This window comes from Pinus tabuliformis, chromosome 2_2, assembly GCF_031772625.1.
Source record: "Pinus tabuliformis cultivar Carrire ecotype Pingquan chromosome 2_2, CPIR1, whole genome shotgun sequence".
NCBI lineage: Eukaryota > Viridiplantae > Streptophyta > Pinopsida > Pinales > Pinaceae > Pinus > Pinus tabuliformis.
The window spans coordinates 985,699,097-985,718,059 of record NC_142300.1 but is presented as its reverse complement, the minus strand read 5'-3'; the positions used below and the strand labels follow the sequence as shown (position 1 = coordinate 985,718,059).

General features: G+C 39.5%; 2 protein-coding genes across 2 annotated transcripts in view; one reads left to right on the top strand and one right to left on the bottom strand.

Annotated features, from left to right (window-relative positions):
* Positions 1-18,963, top strand: part of LOC149196619 (uncharacterized) — an 81,651-nt gene that overhangs the window by 42,650 nt on the left and 20,038 nt on the right. The gene's annotated exons all lie outside the window — the stretch shown is intronic.
* Positions 4,985-6,766, bottom strand: LOC149196620 (uncharacterized). Its single transcript, XM_089406189.1, has 5 exons — positions 6,605-6,766; positions 6,356-6,497; positions 6,001-6,232; positions 5,139-5,208; positions 4,985-5,001 (listed from the first exon to the last, which is right to left on the bottom strand). The coding sequence occupies exons 1-5, from the start codon at positions 6,720-6,722 to the stop codon at positions 4,985-4,987; spliced, it is 579 nt and encodes a 192-aa protein (XP_089262315.1). The 5' UTR covers positions 6,723-6,766.

Sequence of the window (18,963 nt, the reverse complement as noted above, 5' to 3'; positions counted from 1 at the left end):
TCTTACTACACCACCTATTGGCCAGATAGGTGGCTCTTCCCACGTACCAGACTGTGGGTCAGATGCATACTGAGGCCTACTCTTGTGGCACACACTACACAAGAGGTCCCTCATCCTCGAGAGCTTTCCGACATCATTCCCTAATCTTGTGAGCTCTGACAGGGGGGAAGGCAGCTTAGTGTTCTTGATCAGCTGCGACTGCTTCCTGGGAGGGTCATGTCCATAAGTCCAAGCTGCGCCCTAAAAAACAAGAACCTTCTTTTCGATAAAAGCTTGGTAATAATGTTGGCTATTTGATCATCAATCACAATATGATGGAGCCTCACTGCTCCTCTATGCACCATACCCTAGATATAATAATATTTGATCTCAATGTGCTTGGACTTGTCATGGAACATAAGGCGAATCCCACTCTTATTGTCATAATATATAACTGTTGTGTCTAGAACTTGCTCAAATAGCTCTCGAAAGAGCTTCCTCATCCAATACAAAAACTAGCATCCTAGACAAGTCACACAAACAAGTCTCACAAACAAGTCTCACTACACCTATTGGCTAGATAGGTGGCTCTTCCCATGTACCAGACTGTGGGTCAGATGCATACTGAGGCCTACTCTTGTGGCACACACTACACAAGAGGTCCCTCATCCTCCAGAGCTTTCCGACATCATTCCCTAATCTTGTGAGCTCTGACAGGGGGAAAGGCAGCACAATGTTCTCGATCAGCAGCGACTGCTTCCTGGAAGGGTCATGTCCATAAGTCCAAGCTGTTCCCTAAAAAATAAGAACTTTCCTTTCGATAAAAGCTTGGTAATAATGTCAGCTATTTGATAATCAATCACAATATGATGGAGCCTCACTGCTTCTCTATGCACTATACCCTAGATATAATGATATTTGATCTCAATGTGCTTGGACTTGTCATGGAACATAAGACGAATCCCACTCTTATTGTCATAATATATAACTGTTGTGTTTGGAACTTGCTCAAATGGCTCTCAAAAGAGCTTCCTCATCCATATTGCCTCACAGCTAGCTATGCTAGCAGCGATTTACTCAACTTCAACTATACTCAGTGCAATAGACTTCTACTTTATGCTCATCCAAGAGATCTTAGGAGATCCCAAGCTAAAGCAACTCCTAGAAGTGCTCTTTCTCAACAGAGCTACCAGCGCAATCAACATCGTTTTATCCATGAAGTCTTACATTTTGAGCAATATATCTCTATCCAAGATTGATGGTTCCATGCTGGAGGTATATCAACACATGCTTTGCAACAATCCAGTGTGCATGTGATTGCCTAATCGTATATTGGCTCAGAGTATTGACCACAAAACATATGTCCGATAGTGTTCACTAAGAACATCAGTGCCCCAATCTCAATGTGCTTGGGCTTGTCATGGAACATAAGACGAATCCCACTCTTATTGTCATAATATATAACTGTTGTTTCTAGAACTTGCTCAAATAGCTCTTCAAAGAGCTTCCTCATCCATATTGCCTCCCAGCTAGCCATGCTAGCAGCAATGTACTCAACTTCAGCTATATTCAATGCAACAGACTTCTGCTTTCTGCTCATCCAGGAGATCTTGGCAGATCGCAAGCTAAAGCAACTCCTAGAAGTGCTCTTTCTATCAATAGAGTTACCAACCCAATCAACATCACTATCTCCATGAAGTCTTACATTTTTAGCAGTATATCTCAATCCAAGATTGATGGTTTGATCCAAAATGGATCTTGAATAGAACCTCTAAGTCTAAAGTCTTCATTTGATTTAATAGCGCAAGTGAAAGAATGGCGGAAAAACCCAAAGTCTAAAGGAAACGAAGAAGCATAGCGTGAATTCCCCAGAGCCGTTGGATCCACGGGATCAACAGATGAGATCAAATTGCATCGGAGGAAGCCAGCGGCATATCACCCTCAGCCTTAAGCGATTTGCGATCAACGATGACATATAAACTGTTGATCAAGCGCGCAGATCAATGGCGGAGCGAGATTGAATCGCATTGCAATATCGCCGAAGGGAGGACTTACTGCAGGCTAGGGACTCTTGCGATATGCAATTATCGCATCGCAGATAACTAGAAGGGGAAAGGACCCAGAACATCGCGATGGGCCGACATCAGCGATCGACAATCGACGGAGTGGATTGGTGCAACAATGCAGAAGACTCGCGACCCTGCGATATGCGATACGTTGATATCGGCGGAGGAGGGGGATCGTAGCCATATGAAAGAGCTGCGCCTTGTGACATGCAATAAAGGCCGGACCCGATAGGGATTATGGACGCGATTGGATATATTTGAAGTCTGATAGAAAGTGTTTTTGTCGGATTTTCTATGTTTTTTGTGTATTTTCCTTTGGAGATCAAAAATGCATTGTTTTAAGGATTTTCCCTGGGGAAGGCCAAACGGCCAGTTCCACCCGTGCCCGCCAGTATTTTGTCCTGTTAGCAGCCTTGTGCCCTTGAGCGTTTCAACAATGAATGCATGAACGCTCGATGGGAGCCAGAGAGCCCGGAAAAGAAGAGGAACAGACGGAAGCCAGAGAGCCCGAAAAGGGAAATGAACAGACGGTGTTGTTAGGCTTAAAAAGCCATCCAATGACAGAACAAAGACGGTCAGTGGGAAGTCAGTTGAAGACAGTCAGTTAGTCAGATTGAGGCATATTGAATAGAGGAACAGATTGAGGCAGATTGAATAGAGGAACAGGACAGAGGGAGAGTTTGTGCACTTTTTTAGACTCGAGGTTTTTGGCATATCCCTCTTTGATGTCACTGTTGGTTGAGACTCTGTTTTGAGCTCACTCTTGTAATAATCTGTCCTTAAAGACTTAATATAGAGGTCAACACTAAAAGCTGGACCAGGGGATGTAGCTAGGAAGTCTAGTGAACTCCTTTATTATTTTCGCTATGTTGATGTGTGTCTGTTATGTTTTCTAACTGTTAATTGTTTATATTATTTGCAATCTTTTCAATCCATTGCACTAAGTCATATAGGCATTTTCCTACACACGAGTCTGTAATACCTTTTCTTCTTGATTTAGTATCCATTTCGGATCAAGTGGTATCAGAGCATTTGGATTTTGAATGCTAGCTAGATTAAAGCTCATACTAGGAGAAGGAGAACTTGTTGAGGTTAATCCAGAGATTGGAAGAGTCTATTCTCAGAGGAGAATGGCAGAAGAAGCTCCATTGGGATCAGAATCTCAATTTATAGAAAGTTTTAAGACACTTCAAGCCATGGTGGAAGAGATGTATCTGGAGTTTAAGAAGGGTCGAGGTGAAAGCACTGGAACACCCAAACCAGACAAAGGAGCAGAGGAACCTTTTCTAGTTGCCTTTCCAGAAGGCAAAGGAAAAAGAGGAATGACTCCTCCACCATCTCCTCCATCATCATCCTCGTCATCATCATCTTCTAGCTCTTCTAAGAAGAAGAAGAAAACCTCCTTAATCAAATTAGATGTGAAGTTCGATTCGCTAATTTATGATGGAGAACTCTATGCAGAAAAGCTAGATAATTGGATAAGACAAATTGATGTATATTGCAGGGTACAAAACGTTGATTTAGAAAGGAAGAAGATTCAGCTGGCTAGCCTTTGACTTGGAGGAACTGCACTAGTATGGTGGGAAGGCAAGACACGTTGATCTGCAAAAACATGGTAAAATCATTTCTACCTAGAATGAATTTGTTTCTGCTATCAAAAAGTAATTCTATCCTTTTAGCTTACATGCAGCAGGGAATGATGGGTTGGCAAACTCTTCGCCAGTTGAAGGGTCAAAGTGTACAAAGCTATACTCATGAATTCAGAAAGAGAGCTTGAACTCTAGGTATATCATTAGATTCACCTGAGACATTATTGAAGTATATAGGTGGTCTTCATAGCTATTTAAAGCATACTATTCTCATGTTAAATTCCACTAGCTTAAATGATGTATCAGTTCAAGCCACACATCTAGAAGCTAGATGTGAGAATGTAAACCCAGAGGTTGGGGGATCATCTAAATATTCTGTAAGCAAGAGCAAGGAAAAGAAGAAATTGAAATGGAAGGAGAGGAAAGCAAACACTGTAAAGAAGGATAAACCTTCATGCACTCATTGCAAGAAAGGACACGATGAGGCACACTACTGGTCTTTTGGATCCAGAACGGAAACCTAAGAAGTTCGGTGGTAAGAAGAAAAAAAATGCTGTTGCTATTCAGCAGGACTTGGGATCAGATTCAGCGGATGAAACAACAGTTAGCCACATGTATTAAAGGTAAAGATTTTGAAGCATCCACAAGTAATTCTGCACAATCTGTTGATAATGAAAGTAATGAGAGGGAAAAAATGAGCTTTTTCGTATTAGAGTAATTTCCAAGCACAATAAGATTGATACTTTATTTGATAGTGGATCACAAGTAAATTTGATTTCTAAAACAATTGTAAAGAAGTTGGAATTACAAACAAAACCTCACGAGAAGCCATATCCATTAGGTGTTGAAATTTGGTACCGAAGGATAGGTGTTTCCTTAAGGCTTTGATCTTTGGCCTAGGGAAAAGTGTCCAAAAGAATTTAATTTTTCTCCTAAAGTAACTTTATAATTTTTATAAAGTTAAATCTAATTTAAAAGTGACTTTAAGTGATAAAGTTACTAAGTCGAATTTTAAAGTGACTTTTATAAAGTCAATGAAAAATTAGAAAGGAAAAGTGACTTTGGAAATAAATGACTAAGTGGGTCTTTATTAAAGTGGGGTGAATTAAAAAATAGAAAGTGAGATTTAAATGAGCATTTAATTTCGGCCATTGATCTAAATCTATTTCAGCCATTGGATTGAGGGATCACCCAAAAGTCACTTAGGGTTGGATTAAGGGAGGAAAAGGAGGAAAAGATCATTCATTCTTTCATGAGCAGATTGGAAGAAGGAGAGCAAGAGAGCAAGAGAGATTTCTGGACAGGAAGGAGAAGGAGGCAGTAGCTTGGCACACATACCAAGGCAACACTTCAGCGAATCCGTACAACTGAAAGAACAAGCAGAAAAAGGCAGATTTTTGCTGAGCAAACAGAGAAAAACTTATTTTTGGGCACGAATTTCGAGGAGGCGATTTTCTGCACGGAAACCGAGGTCTGTTCGTACAGTCCGTACGGCAGTACGTACAGTCCGCACATCCGTACAGTCTGTACATCCGTACGGTCTGTACAGCTCGTACAAGAAGTTTCCAGATTGTCTGTTAGGTTGAAAAACAGATAAGTTTGCTTGCTGGAAAAATTTGTTTTGCTGAAATTTTTGCTGAAAATTTTCTCACTGTAAAAGGCATTTTCCAGAAATAAAGAAGAGCTCTCAAACTGGTTTTCCCCAAGAGTTGTAGGGGGTTTTTCCGGGCACATTGACCAAAAATCTCAGTGTTTAAATGTGATTTAATGGCTGTTTATTACAATGTTGTTAAAAGCGCGAGCGGGATTAAATCGGCACCGGGAATAAAGCGGAAAAAATCGGCAAAAGCGGGAAAAAAGCGGAAAAAAACGGGGAAAAAGCGTTTGGCACAAAAATATTCATTTTTTTTCAATTTTTTTAATATCTAAACCATCTACAACATAAAATAAATACATTGACACATAAATATGATAAAAAAACTAATATATAAGATGTTTAATATCATTTCTAGCGCTAAAATCACACATAACATTGAATCATGTCCTGAATAGTAAGTCCTGAGTCCCAACTCAGCGTCAAAATATCAACAAAAAATATGATAATGTATCTCATCATGTCATAATGTCATATACAATAAAATGAAAGTCTAATCCTATTGATTTCCTTTGCCCCTCTTGCGAGAAAATGGCACAGCTTTCTCTTTCCCTCTAGATGTAGAAGCTGGTGCCTGTGCTGGTGGAAATGGCAGTGGAGTCTGATGTGCTCTAGAAGCTGAAGAACTAGTAGTAGCAACTACAGGAGGCTGAGGTAGACGGAGACCACGTCCTCTACTGGTGGTAGTGGTAGCCCGGGTAGGCGGTGTCACCTCCTCCTCCTGCTCCTGCTCCTCCTCCCCCTCCTCCTCCCCCTCATCCTGCACTAACCAATCATCAGTGGGATCCATGAGAGGCCTCTCGGTCTCAACCCTCCATTCAGCAGTGGTGTCAATCCCATCCAATGAGATGGCTTCCATATCAGGTGTCCTCTCTAGTTGCCTCACCCACAATCGAAGATTGTAGTAGACATAGACCATGTCATTAAGTCTATGGGACTCCAACCTGTACAAAGTTCATGAAATAATAATTAATAATTAATATTATAAAAAAAATATTGTTTAAAACTTTAATGAATTCAAAAATTTATTTGGAAATTTGCAATATTTTAAATGTTTAAGTGTTAACCTATTGCGCTTCTTGTTGTGTATTTTTTCAAATACACTCCAATTGCGCTCACATCCTGAGGAGCTGCATGTTTGGCTGAGGATGCGTACGGCAAGCTTTTGCAAAAGGGGTACTCTGCCACCATACATCTTCCACCATGTGTCTACAACAAAATTACAAATAAAATTTTAAATAAACATAAGAAAAAAATGGAATTTGAAGAGACAATGAAATTTGAAACAAAGTTACAAAGTACAAACTAAAAAATACCTGGCATTTTAATCGTCCTATCAGTGACAGCCATCTCAAAGCCAAATGTGCCACCTGACATCTTATATGTCTCAATTTGTCTAGAGATCTCTATACGTTGTTCTGGAGATCTCACCATCTTCTGGACACAGGTTAATAATCCTTCCACGACCTCAGCATCAAAATCAAACCCACATGCATAAGAAAATGCAGGGTTCAGGAAAAGCCTAGCAGCATGAATGGGACGATGGAGTGTGTTGTTCCATCGCTCATCAATCACTTCCCATAGAAGGAGTTGTTTCTGAAACCCATCATCTCCCTTATCATCATAGTAGGACCGAATGGCTTCTTTGGCCCTGTCCATGGCTTCATACAAATTGGCTTCATACAAATAGCCCATTGCGGGCTTCTCACCATCAACCAACCGAAGAACCTTTACCAAAGGTTCAGTAACGACACACACCTCCTGCACTCCCGCCCAGAAGTCTTCCTGGTATGAAACTAGTCTGCATACCGCCTCTCCTTCTGGTTTGCGGCTCATTGACGAAGCACGCCACTCCTCTGAAAGAAACATTCTCTTCAAATCCCACATAGAATTCAAAAGGGATTGAAGAGATATGAAACTCGTCGCAAACCGTGTAATGGCGGGGCGCACCAACTCTTTGTTGTTGGTGAATCTTCTCATCAAGCTAAGCACAGAGGTATGATTATATATAAATTTTGTGATGCTTTTTGATGAGTCAACAATATCTTTGACAAAGGGAATTTTCCCCATGTCCTCTAACATCAAATCAATACAATGGGCAGCACAAGGTGTCCAAAATAAAGTAGGATGCTTGTCCATAAGCATTCTACCAGCAGCAACATAATTTGCAGCATTGTCCGTTATGACTTGGACAACATTTTCTGCACCCACCTCCAAAATAAACACATCCAGCGAATCACATAAAGTTCTTGCATCTTTGATTTGATGAGTTGCATCAATAGATTTGATAAACATAGCCCCCTTGGGACAACTAACCAAGAAGTTTATAAGGGTTCTCCCCTTTTGGTCAGTCCAACCATCTGACATAATAGTGCATCCTGTTTGTGCCCATGATGCCCTAAAATCCTCCAATCTTTGGGTGCAGTCACGCTTTTCCTCTTGAAGAATCCGGCCTCTGAAATCATGATAAGAAGGCATTTTGTACCCCGAGCCAACACTGGCAATAGCATCAACAACAGGTTGGAAAAATGGATTATTCCTTACAATGCTGAAAGGAATATCACTCCAGAGGAGAAATTTTGCCATCAACCTATCAGCTTGTTCTTTTTCAGTTCTTTTTAGCATTGAACCGATAGTTGGTTGTGAACCAGGTGTGGTTCGAGGAACAAAAAATGATGATGCAGCTACCGGATTGACTGACGCTACAGTAGAACCAGTGCCACTTGGTCCACTTCCTTCAGCTGACCTTCTTAGTTGCCTTTTGAGTTCTTCTTTGGCCTCTCTAGTGTGCTCTAATTCTCCCAATGCTCTCATGGCTCTTTGGATAAGTTCAGGATTTGTATTTATACAGGGCCCCACATCACGTCTAGGGATTTGTGCAAGGTGGTACTTCAACCTGTACACCCCCCCGCTTATCTCCTTTCCACACAACTTGCAATTCAAGTTTTGTCTATCATTCGGAGCTTTAGGTTCACCATATTCCCAGAAAGGATCCAATTTCCTTGGCATGTTTGTTTTTGAATTTTGAATTTGCAAACCTATGGAAAAATAAGAATTAGGAAATAGGAATTTAGGATTACATAATACAAATTACAATTTAGCATTTACAAAATTACAAGTTAATTATTTCCAAAATCCTAATTTCCAAACCCAAGTTACCCAACCAAATGCCAATGGCAAATGCCAAAAAACAATGAAAATTCAAAAAACATAAACAATGTTTAAAAAAAATGAAAAAAATAAAATAAAAAATTGGTTCTCATAGTCATAACAAATTACCCATCCCAAATCAATGAAAAATTACAAAAAATTCTTTAAAAACAATGAAAAACAAAGTTTTTAAAGAAGCAAAACAAAAAAAAATTAATCTACACACCGTTTTTATGGGCAAATTGGTGATCTTGTCTTGGATTTCTCCTAAAAACACTTGGATTCGCTCCCAAAGTCGACCCAAACCCTTCAACTCTTCTCCTCCTCCTCCGCGCGGCGACAGTCAGAAATGACTTAAAAAAATTCATTTTTCCTTATTAAAAGCCTGCTGCCCGCGCCCTCGGCGCTTTTTTCCGTTTAAATCGCGATTTTTTTCGAAAAAATCGCGCTTTTCTGAAAAAAGCGCGATTTTTTCGGAAAAAAGCGCTATAAAAAAACGGCGATTTTTTGGGATAAAACGCGCGTTTTATGCGGTCTGGTGAAAAAAGCGCGATAAAATCGCGATTTTAACAACACTGGTTTATTACTGCTGATTTTTATTTCTGCAATTTCCAGCATTCTGTAAAAATTTCCTTTTCAACAAATTTATTTTTTCCAGTTTGTTGAATGTATGGTTATGGGAAAGGGCATTTAACTACATGGGAGAAATAAGGTGAAACTGAAAACCGAGGTGGGAAAACAAAAATTTCTACATTAGGTTGGGTGTGTAATAAAACAAAGCTACAAGTAACGAGACAATGTAAACTTAGGATTGCTATTGGATCAACATTTGTAGATGAGGTTGAGTTAGATATAGTTCCATTGGATATATGTGGTATTGTTTTGGGAAGTCCATACTTGTATGATAGGAAAGCTATTTTCTATATAGCCGAGAATAAGTATCAACTCACTAAAAATGGAATAGAATACATATTAAGAGCTCATAAACTCAAAGGTACCTATTCTCTCATAAACTTAAGGACAGATGAAAAGAATTGTGAATTCACGTAAGCAATTTTTACTAATGGTTGTAAAGGCAAAGGATCTTAAAAAATCCAATGCATTTGAAGGCTGTGATTCTAAACAGAAAGCTGATTTAGTTAAAGTTGTTTCAGAGTGTGATGTTCTATTTCAAGAACCAAAAGGTCTGCCATCCAAGCGAGAAATAGTACATGATATTTATTTGCAGCAAGATGCTCCATTACCTAACATTGAAATGTATAGGTTGTCAGCTTTAGAGAATGCAGAGATAAAGAAGCAGGTACAGGAGTTGCTCGATAAAGGGTTTATACGACCAAGCATATCACCATGTGGATCTCCAATCATGCTGGTGAGAAAGAAAGATGGTTCGTGGAGAATGTGCATTGATTATAGAGCGTTAAATAAAATAACGATAAAGAATCGTTATCTTCTTCCTCGTATTGATGATTTATTGGATCAATTGAAAGAAGCAGTTTACTTTTCTAAGTTAGACTTGCGAAGTGGTTATCATCAGGTCAGAGTTGCAGAACAGGATGCATGGAACACTGCTTTCAAGACAAAGCAAGGACTGTATGAATGGTTGGTTATGCCTTTTGGCTTAACTAATGCTTCTGCTACATTTATGAGAGTCATGGATGATGTACTCAGACCATTTATTGATGATTTTGTAATTGTTTATTTAGATGACATTCTTGTTTTTAGTAAGACATGGGAAGACCATGTAAAGCATGTGAAGCAGACTTTAGAGAAAATCTCTATGTAAAACTGTCAAAATGTGAATTTGGCAGAACATCTTTAAATTATTTGGGTTATATTATAGGGGGTGGTGAATTGAAGATAGATTCCTCTAAGGTTGAAGTCATTGTGAACTGGCCTAAACCCAAATCTGCTACAGAGGTTAGGAGTTTCCTAGGGGCAACACAATACTGGAGAAAGTTTATTGCTAACTTTTCTTTGATTGCAGCTCCATTACATGCTTTAACAGGGTTGAAATAGGTGTTTAAGTGCAGAGGCAAACAACAGAAAACCTTCGACACCTTAAAAGAGAAAATCAATACAACACCAGTACTAGCACTGCTAGATCTTCAACATCCATTTGAGATTGAGACAGATGCCAGTGACTATGCCATGGGAGCAGTGTTGATGCAACACGAAAAACCCATATGCTATCATTCTGAGACATTTACTTCTGCAGTAGTTAATTATCCCACATATGATAAAGAATTGTATGCATTAGTACAAAGTGTCAAAAAGTGGAAACATTACCTAATGGGTAAAGAAACAATCATACATACAGATCATCTTGTCATCAGATATAAGAAAGGCATACACAATAAGGTTGCAGACATGTTATCAAGACCAATCATAAATGCATCTACTATACTTAAGCATAACTCAGTAATGCATGAAAGTTACATTGAACAATATGCTCAAGATGTAGATTTTAAAGATGTATATGCAACTTTAAGTCATGGCAAGCAAGTAGAAGAATTGGATTATTATGTAAAGGACCAACTCTTATATCATTTGGGAAAGTTATGCATTCCACAAACTGAAAGAGTTAACATAGTCCGAGAAGCACATATTTCTCTCATATCAGGGCATTTTGGTGTAAGTAAAATAGTTGCACAATTGCAAAGGTTCTGTTATTGGGCAAGAATGCATGAGACAGTTTTTAGACATATCAAAGGGTGTACTATGTGTGCTACAAGCAAGCACAATAATCGGAAATTAGGGTTGTACACTCCACTTCCAACTCCTTCTCGTCCTTGGGAAAGTGTTTCCATGGATTTTGTTGGGGATTGCCAAAATCTAGGAAAGGTCATGATTATTTGTATGTTGTTGTGGATAGGTTCAGTAAAATGTGTATTTTGATACCATGTAACAAGCAGGTTACAGCTGAACAAACAACAAAGTTGTTCTTTCAGAATGTATGGGTTCATTTTGGGTTACCCACTTCTATTGTATCTGATCGAGATTCTCAATTTGTTGGGAAGTTTTGGTCAAATCTATGGGAGTTGATGGACACCAGGTTGAAGAAGAGCACAACATTTCATCCACAAACAGATGGTCAGACAGAAGTGGTCAATAGGACAGTGATCCAGTTGCTTAGAGGCTATTGCAGCAAGCATCCCAAGCTTTGGGATGAGCATTTGTGTTATGTGCAGCATGCTTACAACCGTGCCAAGCACTCTTCGACTCAGAGATCTCTTTTTGAGACTTGTTTTGGTTTTATACTAAAGTCTCCCTTGGATTTTGTCTTTGGTAAAGACATAGTAGTTGATGGACAAAGTGATGTGGACAAAGCAACCAAGTTCATTGAACAAATCTAGGAAATTCGCCAGGCAGTACAGGAACAGCGGGAAAGAAGTCAAGCCAAGTACAAGGCAAGACATGACAAACATCGAGTTGAGCATAGTTTTCAACTTGGTGATCAAGTTTGGTTGTACATCAGCAAAGACAGAATGCAGGGTGAAGGTAAGAAGTTAAAACCAATAAGGTATGGATCTTTCAAGATACTTGATAAAATTGGTGAAAATGCTTTTCGCCTTGATTTGCCCAGCTTATATGCAGATCTATTGAGTCATTAATGCAGAAAACTTGAGATTGTATGAACCTTCATTGATTGAGGATCCTGAAGAGCAAAGTCAGTTGCCTTCTATTGGGGATTTGTTGCCTGAGTATCTCAATGAGTTACAGGAAGACATAGTTCTGGACAGGAAGGTAAGAACTACGCGTCAAGGGGATGTTGAGTACCTGAGAGTGGGACTCAAAGGTTCAAATCCAAGCAAAGCACGATGGATAGAAGTTAGATAGGTGAAGGAACAATATCCTCACTTGCTCGAATGCTAAAAGTAACTTTTGGTGGTCCAAAAGCTTTTTAGTGGGAAGGCGTGATCCAAAATGGATCTTGAATAGGACCTCTAAGTCTAAAGTCTTCATTTGATTTAATAGCGCAAGTGAAAGAATGGCGGAAAAGTCCAAAGGAAACGGAGAAGCACAGCGTGAATTCCTCAGAGCTGTTGGATCCATGGGATCAACGGATGAGATCAAATCGCATTGGAGGAAGCTAGCGTCATATCGCTCTCAGCCTCAAGCGATTTGCGATCAGCGATGACATATAAGCTGTTGATCAAGCGCGCAGATCAATGGCGGAGCGAGATTGAATCGCATCGCAATATCGTCGAAGGGAGGACTTACCGTAGGCCAGGGACTCTTGCGATATGCGATTGCGATTATCGCATCGCAATATCGCATCGCAGATAACCAGAAGGGGAAAGGACCCAGAACATCGCAATGGGCTGACATGCGATACGTCGACATCGGTGATCGGTGATCGGCCGAGTGGATTGGTGCAACAATGCAAAAGACCCGCGACCCCGCGATATGTGATACACTGATATCGATGATCGGCGGAGGAGGGGGATCGTAACCATATGAAAGAGCCGCGCCTTGCGACATGCGATAAAGGCTGGACCTGATAGGGATTATGGACGCGATTGGATATTATTTGAAGTCCGATAGAAAGTGTTTTTGTCGGATTTTCTATGTTTTCTGTGTATTTTCCTTTGGAGACCAAAAATGCATTGTTTTAAGGATTTTGTCGGGGGAAGGCCAAATGGCCAGTTCCACCCGTGCCCGCCAGTATTTCGTCCTGTTAGTAGCCTTGTGCCCCTGAGCGTTTCAACAATGAATGCATGAATGCTCGACGGGAGCCAGAGAGATCGGAAAAGAAGAGGAACGGACAGAAGCCAGAGAGCCCGAAAAGGGAAATGAACAGACAACGCTGTTAGGCTTAAAAAGCCATCCAATGACAGAACATAGACGGTCATTGGGAAGTCAGTTGAAGACAATCACAGAAAGACAGTCAGTCAGTCAGATTGAGGCAGATTGAATAGAGGAATAGGATAGAGGGGGAGTCTGTGCACTCTTTTAGACTCGAGGTTTTCGTGCAGATCCCTCTTTGATGTCACTGTTGGTTGAGACTCTGTTTTGAGCTCACTCTTGTAATAATTTGTCCTTAAAGACTTAATATAAAGGTCGACATTGAAAGCTAGACCAGGAGACGTAGCTAGGAAGTCTGGTGAACTCCTTTATTATTTTGGCTCTGTTGATGTGTGTGTTTGTTATGTTTTCTCACTGTTAATTGTCTATATTATTCGCAATCTTTTCGATCCGTTGCACTAAGTAATATAGGCATTTTTTTGCACATTAGTCTGTAATACCTTTTCTTCTTGATTTAGTATCCGTTTTGGGATCATGGTCCCATGCTGGAGGTATATCAACACATGCTTTGCAACAATCCAGTGTGCATGTGATCACTTAATCGTATATTGGCTCAGAGTATTGACCGCAAAACATATGTCCGGTTAGTGTTCACTAAGAACATCAGTGCCCCAATTAGTTGACGATACTTAGAAGGATTTGCCAAATCAAGACCTACAACTTCACCACATAGCTTCTTGAAATTCATTTCCATTGGAGAATTCATGGACTTGCATTATGTCATACCAAATCATTCTAGTAGCTTGACAACATGTTTTCCTTGAGAAAGGAAAATCTCACCAGGTCTCTGCCATACTTCAAGACCCAGAAAGTAGTGCATCAAATGAATATTTTTCATTTCAAATTCAGAAGCTAACTCCCTCTTACACTGGAGGATAAGTGGTTCACCAACAGTCAAAAATAAATCATAAACATATAATACCAAAATCAAAAGGCACACATTGGATTGTCTTGAAGTAAAGATTTGGATCAACATTACTTCTAGTAAAACCAAGCTTCATCAAGAAGCTACCAATGCGAGCATACCAAGCTCTTGGAGCTTGCTTCAAACCATAGAGGGCTTTCTTCAGTCTGAACACATGAGTTTTCTGGTCATGTACTTTAAATCCTTGTGGTTGCTCCACAAATACTTCTTCCTTCAGCAAGCCATGCAAAAAAGCAATCTTCTGATTCATTTGGTGAAGGGGCCATACTTGGCTAGCGCTAGAGCCGCAATAGATCAGATGGTTGTATAATGGACAATGGGTGCAAAGATTTCATCGTAGTCTATTCCCTCTTTCTGAGGGAACCCTCTAGCCACAAATAAAGCTTTATATTTTTCAATACTGCCATCAACACCATGTTTAATTTTATACAACCATTTAGAAGACACAACAGATTTACCTTGGGATCTTGGAACCACTTCCCATGCATCATTATGAATGATGTACTCATATTTTGTAGCCATTGCATCTTTCCACACTTGAGCCTTCACAACTTCTTCAAAAGTGCATGGTTCAGCTTGAATAATGTTGCTCATGGTTACAACATATCCTTGGAATTGACATGGTTTCTTGCTTTCTTTGAAGGTTCCTTTGAAGTGTCATGAAATCATAATCATCTTTTTCTAGCACATGGAGAAGGATCCAAGGAGTCCATGGGATCCATGGGTTCATAGCAATATCAAGCCAAGGCTTGGGATCTTCTTGTGCATCTAAGGGATCATCTTGTCTTTTAACATTAGCAGGAGGAGGAGTGTCTATGGCTTTTCAAAGAGATGCATCTTCATCAAATGTTATATCTTTGCTAAACTCTATATTTCTTTGTCCAGGTACATATATTCTATAAGCTTTAGAATTTTCACAATAACCAACAATCCTTCCTTTCTTACCTAAAGCTTCCAGCTTGGTACTCTTTTCCTTTGGCACATGAAAATAAACAGGGCAATCAAAGATCCTTAAGTGCTGTTTTTGTTCTGGGTTATATAGTACGGTGGTTTCTTTCTTGATTCTAACTTCTTTGCAGAAGTCTTGAGTTTTTGTCCACTTCATGTCGACTCAAGTCATGGAATGGCTCGTCACCTTCCTCAATCTTGATACAAAGGACTTGGTTCTCACATTCATCAAATATACCTCTTGATCCTAGAACAAGAACAAGAGTAATAGTAACAAAGTAAATAAACATAATGAAAGTATATTTGGTGATGAGGCAAGTATTTTTTTTCTTTTGTTCGTGTGAGAGTGGCTCTTTCATTATCCTTGCACCAACTTCCTCTTGGAACCAAAGATCCTTAAGTGCCGATTTTGTTTTGGGTTATTACTTACGATGGTTTCTTTCCTGATTCCAACTTCTTTGCAGTAGTCTTGAGTTTTTGTCCACTTCATGTTGACTCAAAGTGTCAGGGCAGGCAGTGACTCCTCAACCAAAAATTGATTCGTGTGTCTATTCCTTCAGGGTGGCCTTATTATATACATGAGGGAGAGACTGTTCAGTTCATCTCCCAATGACTGTTCACATTACTTATTTATTTATCTACATTATGTTCACCCAATCCTGATGATTAGGTGTCAACATTCCCCCCCTTAATCTGAAGGGATGTTAGTGAGTCCAAGCATCATTCTGAATCGTTCAAGCTTTTCTCTTCCAAGCGCTTTGGTGAAGATGTCTGCAATTTGCTCATTAGTGGAACAATGACAGAGATGGATTGTTTTGGCCTTAACATGATGTCGAATCAGATGATATTTAGTATTGATGTGCTTCATTCAATCATGGAACTTTGGGTTCTTGGCCAACTTTATTGCAGAGGTATTGTCAATCATGAGTGGAGTTGATTGTACTTGTTTTACCTGCAAATCTTCAAGAATTTTACTGAGCCACACAATTTCTTTTGTTACTTAAGCTGCTGCCACGTATTCTGCTTCTGTTGTGGAATCTATTGGAACTGATTGTTTGCGTGATCTCCAGGAGACAGCTCCTGATCCAAGACTCATAGCATATCCTGAAGTAGATACCCCAGTTTCTTTGTCTCCATCGAACTCTGAATCAGAGTATCCAATCAAGCTGAAGTCGTCCACCTGTGTATACTTGATTCCAAAGTCTTGAGTTCCCTTCAAGTACCTTAGAACTCTTTTTGTAGCAGACCAATGTCACTCACAAGGCTTTTGCATAAACCTGGAGAGAATTCCAACAACAAACGAAATGTCTGGTCTGGTAGTAGTTAGGTAGTTGAGACTTCCTACAAGCTATCTATACTTTGTTGCATCCTCAAATTCTTTTCCTTCAATAGATGTTAGCTTTAAGTTTTGTTCCATTGGAGTAGTAAGAGGATTGCATTTTGTCATGCCAAACCTGTTCAACAGATCTCCAATGTATTTCTTTTGAGAAAGAAATATGGACTTCGGATGTTGGGTTACTTCAATGCCAAGATAGTAATGAACATAGCCCAAATTAGTCATTTCAAAACTTTTCCCCCATTCCTTCTTTATGGATGCAATGTAGCTTTCATTGTTCCCTGTCATCAAAAGATCATCTACATATACCACAAGATATACAACTGTTTTGCCAACTTTCTTGACAAATAAAGTTGCATCATCAAGATCATAATGTTTGAAATTGAGTTTCAGAAGATGCTCAGTTAGTTTTTCATACCAGGCTTGCGGTGCTTGTTTGAGGCCATACAAGGACTTCACTAGTTTGCATACTTTATGTTCATGTCCTTTTACAACGAATCCTTCAGGCTGGGACATAAAAACATTCTCTTTTAGATCACCATTCAAGAAAGCAGTTTTTACATCCATTTGATGGACTTTCCAACCGTTTTGAGTTGCTAGGGCAAAGAGTGTCCGGATGGTAGCCCATTTTGCTGTGGAGGCAAAAGTCTCCTCATAATTGACCCCTTCTTCTGTGCAAAACCTTTTGCCACAAGCCTAGCTTTGTGCTTGTCAAGTGAGCCATTAGCTTTATGCTTGTTCTTGTAGACCCACTTGTAGCCAATTGGTTTGGTTCCTAATGGAGGATCAACCAGCTTCCAAGTGCCGTTTTTTATGAGGGCATCATACTCCTTTTGCATCATTTCTTTCCATTCATCATGAGAAGCAGCTTCTTTGAAGGAAGTTGGTTCAAAATCTGTAGACAAGTTCAAATCACAATCATAAGAAACATCCATATCAACAGGTGAATTAGAGTCATCCACATCACCTCCATTTTGTCGGTTTGAATTTCTAGTCCCTGTCTTTCCAACCTCGTCGGGATGAACACTTTCAAGTGTCTTTGTCAGCCACTTTGGGGGACCTTTCTTAGATGGTCCAGGCTGCTCCGTTGATTGAGTTGGGACTGAATCAAGATTGAGTCTCTCAATTCTATCAATCACATCACTTAAAGCATCATCTGTTGTTGGAATTTCATGCGGGGGAGAGTGTTCCTTAGAAGAAGATTCTACATGTTGATCTAGTATAGGAATCCCCCCTTCAAGATGTGGAATCTGATTATCAAATTCTTGAAATGATTTTGCTTTTGCTAATCTATTCAAGCGATCAAGTTGCCGCTCAACAACATTTTTAGTTTTGGATGATTCAAGAAAAATTACATTTCTAGATACAACAAACTTTTTGTTTACTTCATCATAGAGACGATATGCTTTGGAGGTGTTTGAATACCTCAGGAAGATACACTTATGATTTATAGCACCAAGTTTGTTTCTATGTACCTTTGGTATCAAAGCATAACAGGTGGAACCAAAGACCCTGAGATGCTTTACCGAAGGAACATGTCCATACCACATTTCATATGGAGTCTTGTTTCTAATAGCATTAGATGGACATCTATTCTTTATATACACAGCACATAGAACATCATCAGCCCATATTTAAGATTGTCCTATTCATTCTTTCAGCTACACCATTCTGTTGGGGATTATAAGGTACAGTGGTTTGATGTTTGATCCCATGTTGGCGAAGATAGTTTTCAAATTCATTTGATGTGTATTCTTTTCCACTGTCAGTGCGAATAGACCCAATATGAGATTGTGCATCATTTTCAATCCATTTATGAAAATTCTTGAATGTTTGAAAAGCATCAGATTTGTTCTTCAATAAATAAACCCAACACATTCTGGTGTAGTCATAAATAAATGTCATCATATATTTATTTCCATTTGCAGAAGGAACAGGCATTGGATCACATAAATCTAAATGAATGAGTTCAAGTTTTCTAAGTGCTCTTGAATGTGAATCATGAAAAGACTCTTTGCTATGCTTTCCCAGGATGCAAGCATCACATTGCTTAAGTTTCCTAGGAATTGTAGGCAAACCAACAACACCATTTTTCTTCAACAAGCGGAGTCTGTCATAGTTCAAATGTCCAAATCTAGCATGCCATAATAAATTTGATGGAAGTGTACTTTCTTCATGATGAGAATTGTATGAGAAATGTTGTGCATGAGCAGAGGTTCCTTGCAGCTTTAGAAGCCTTTCTTCTTCTATTCCCCTCATGACAAGTGAGTGGTCATATGCTTTTCTTACCTCAAGCGTGCCATTAAACATATGAATGGAGTGACCTTGTTGGCGGATATGGACCAAGGACAAGAAGTTTCTCTTGAGCTGTGGGAGATATAGAACATGATGCAGAAGAAAGTCTGGAAGACCAAGAAGTTTAAGCCTGATTGTGCCAAGCCCTGATGGCTTTATTTTTGATTGGTCTGCAAAGTATACTGCTCCATCAACATTGTAAGTAAATTCTTCAA

Bases quoted from the DNA above. Each gene is read 5' to 3' on its own strand.
- LOC149196620 (XM_089406189.1), bottom strand. From the start codon at position 6,722: ATGGTGAGATCTCCAGAACAACGTATAGAGATCTCTAGACAAATTGAG. The intron at 6,498-6,604 runs GTATTTTTTAGT...ATTTTGTTGTAG, and splicing joins TAGGACGATTAAAATGCCAG to ACACATGGTGGAAGATGTAT. The intron at 6,233-6,355 runs GTTAACACTTAA...AACTTTGTACAG, and splicing joins CACAACAAGAAGCGCAATAG to GTTGGAGTCCCATAGACTTA.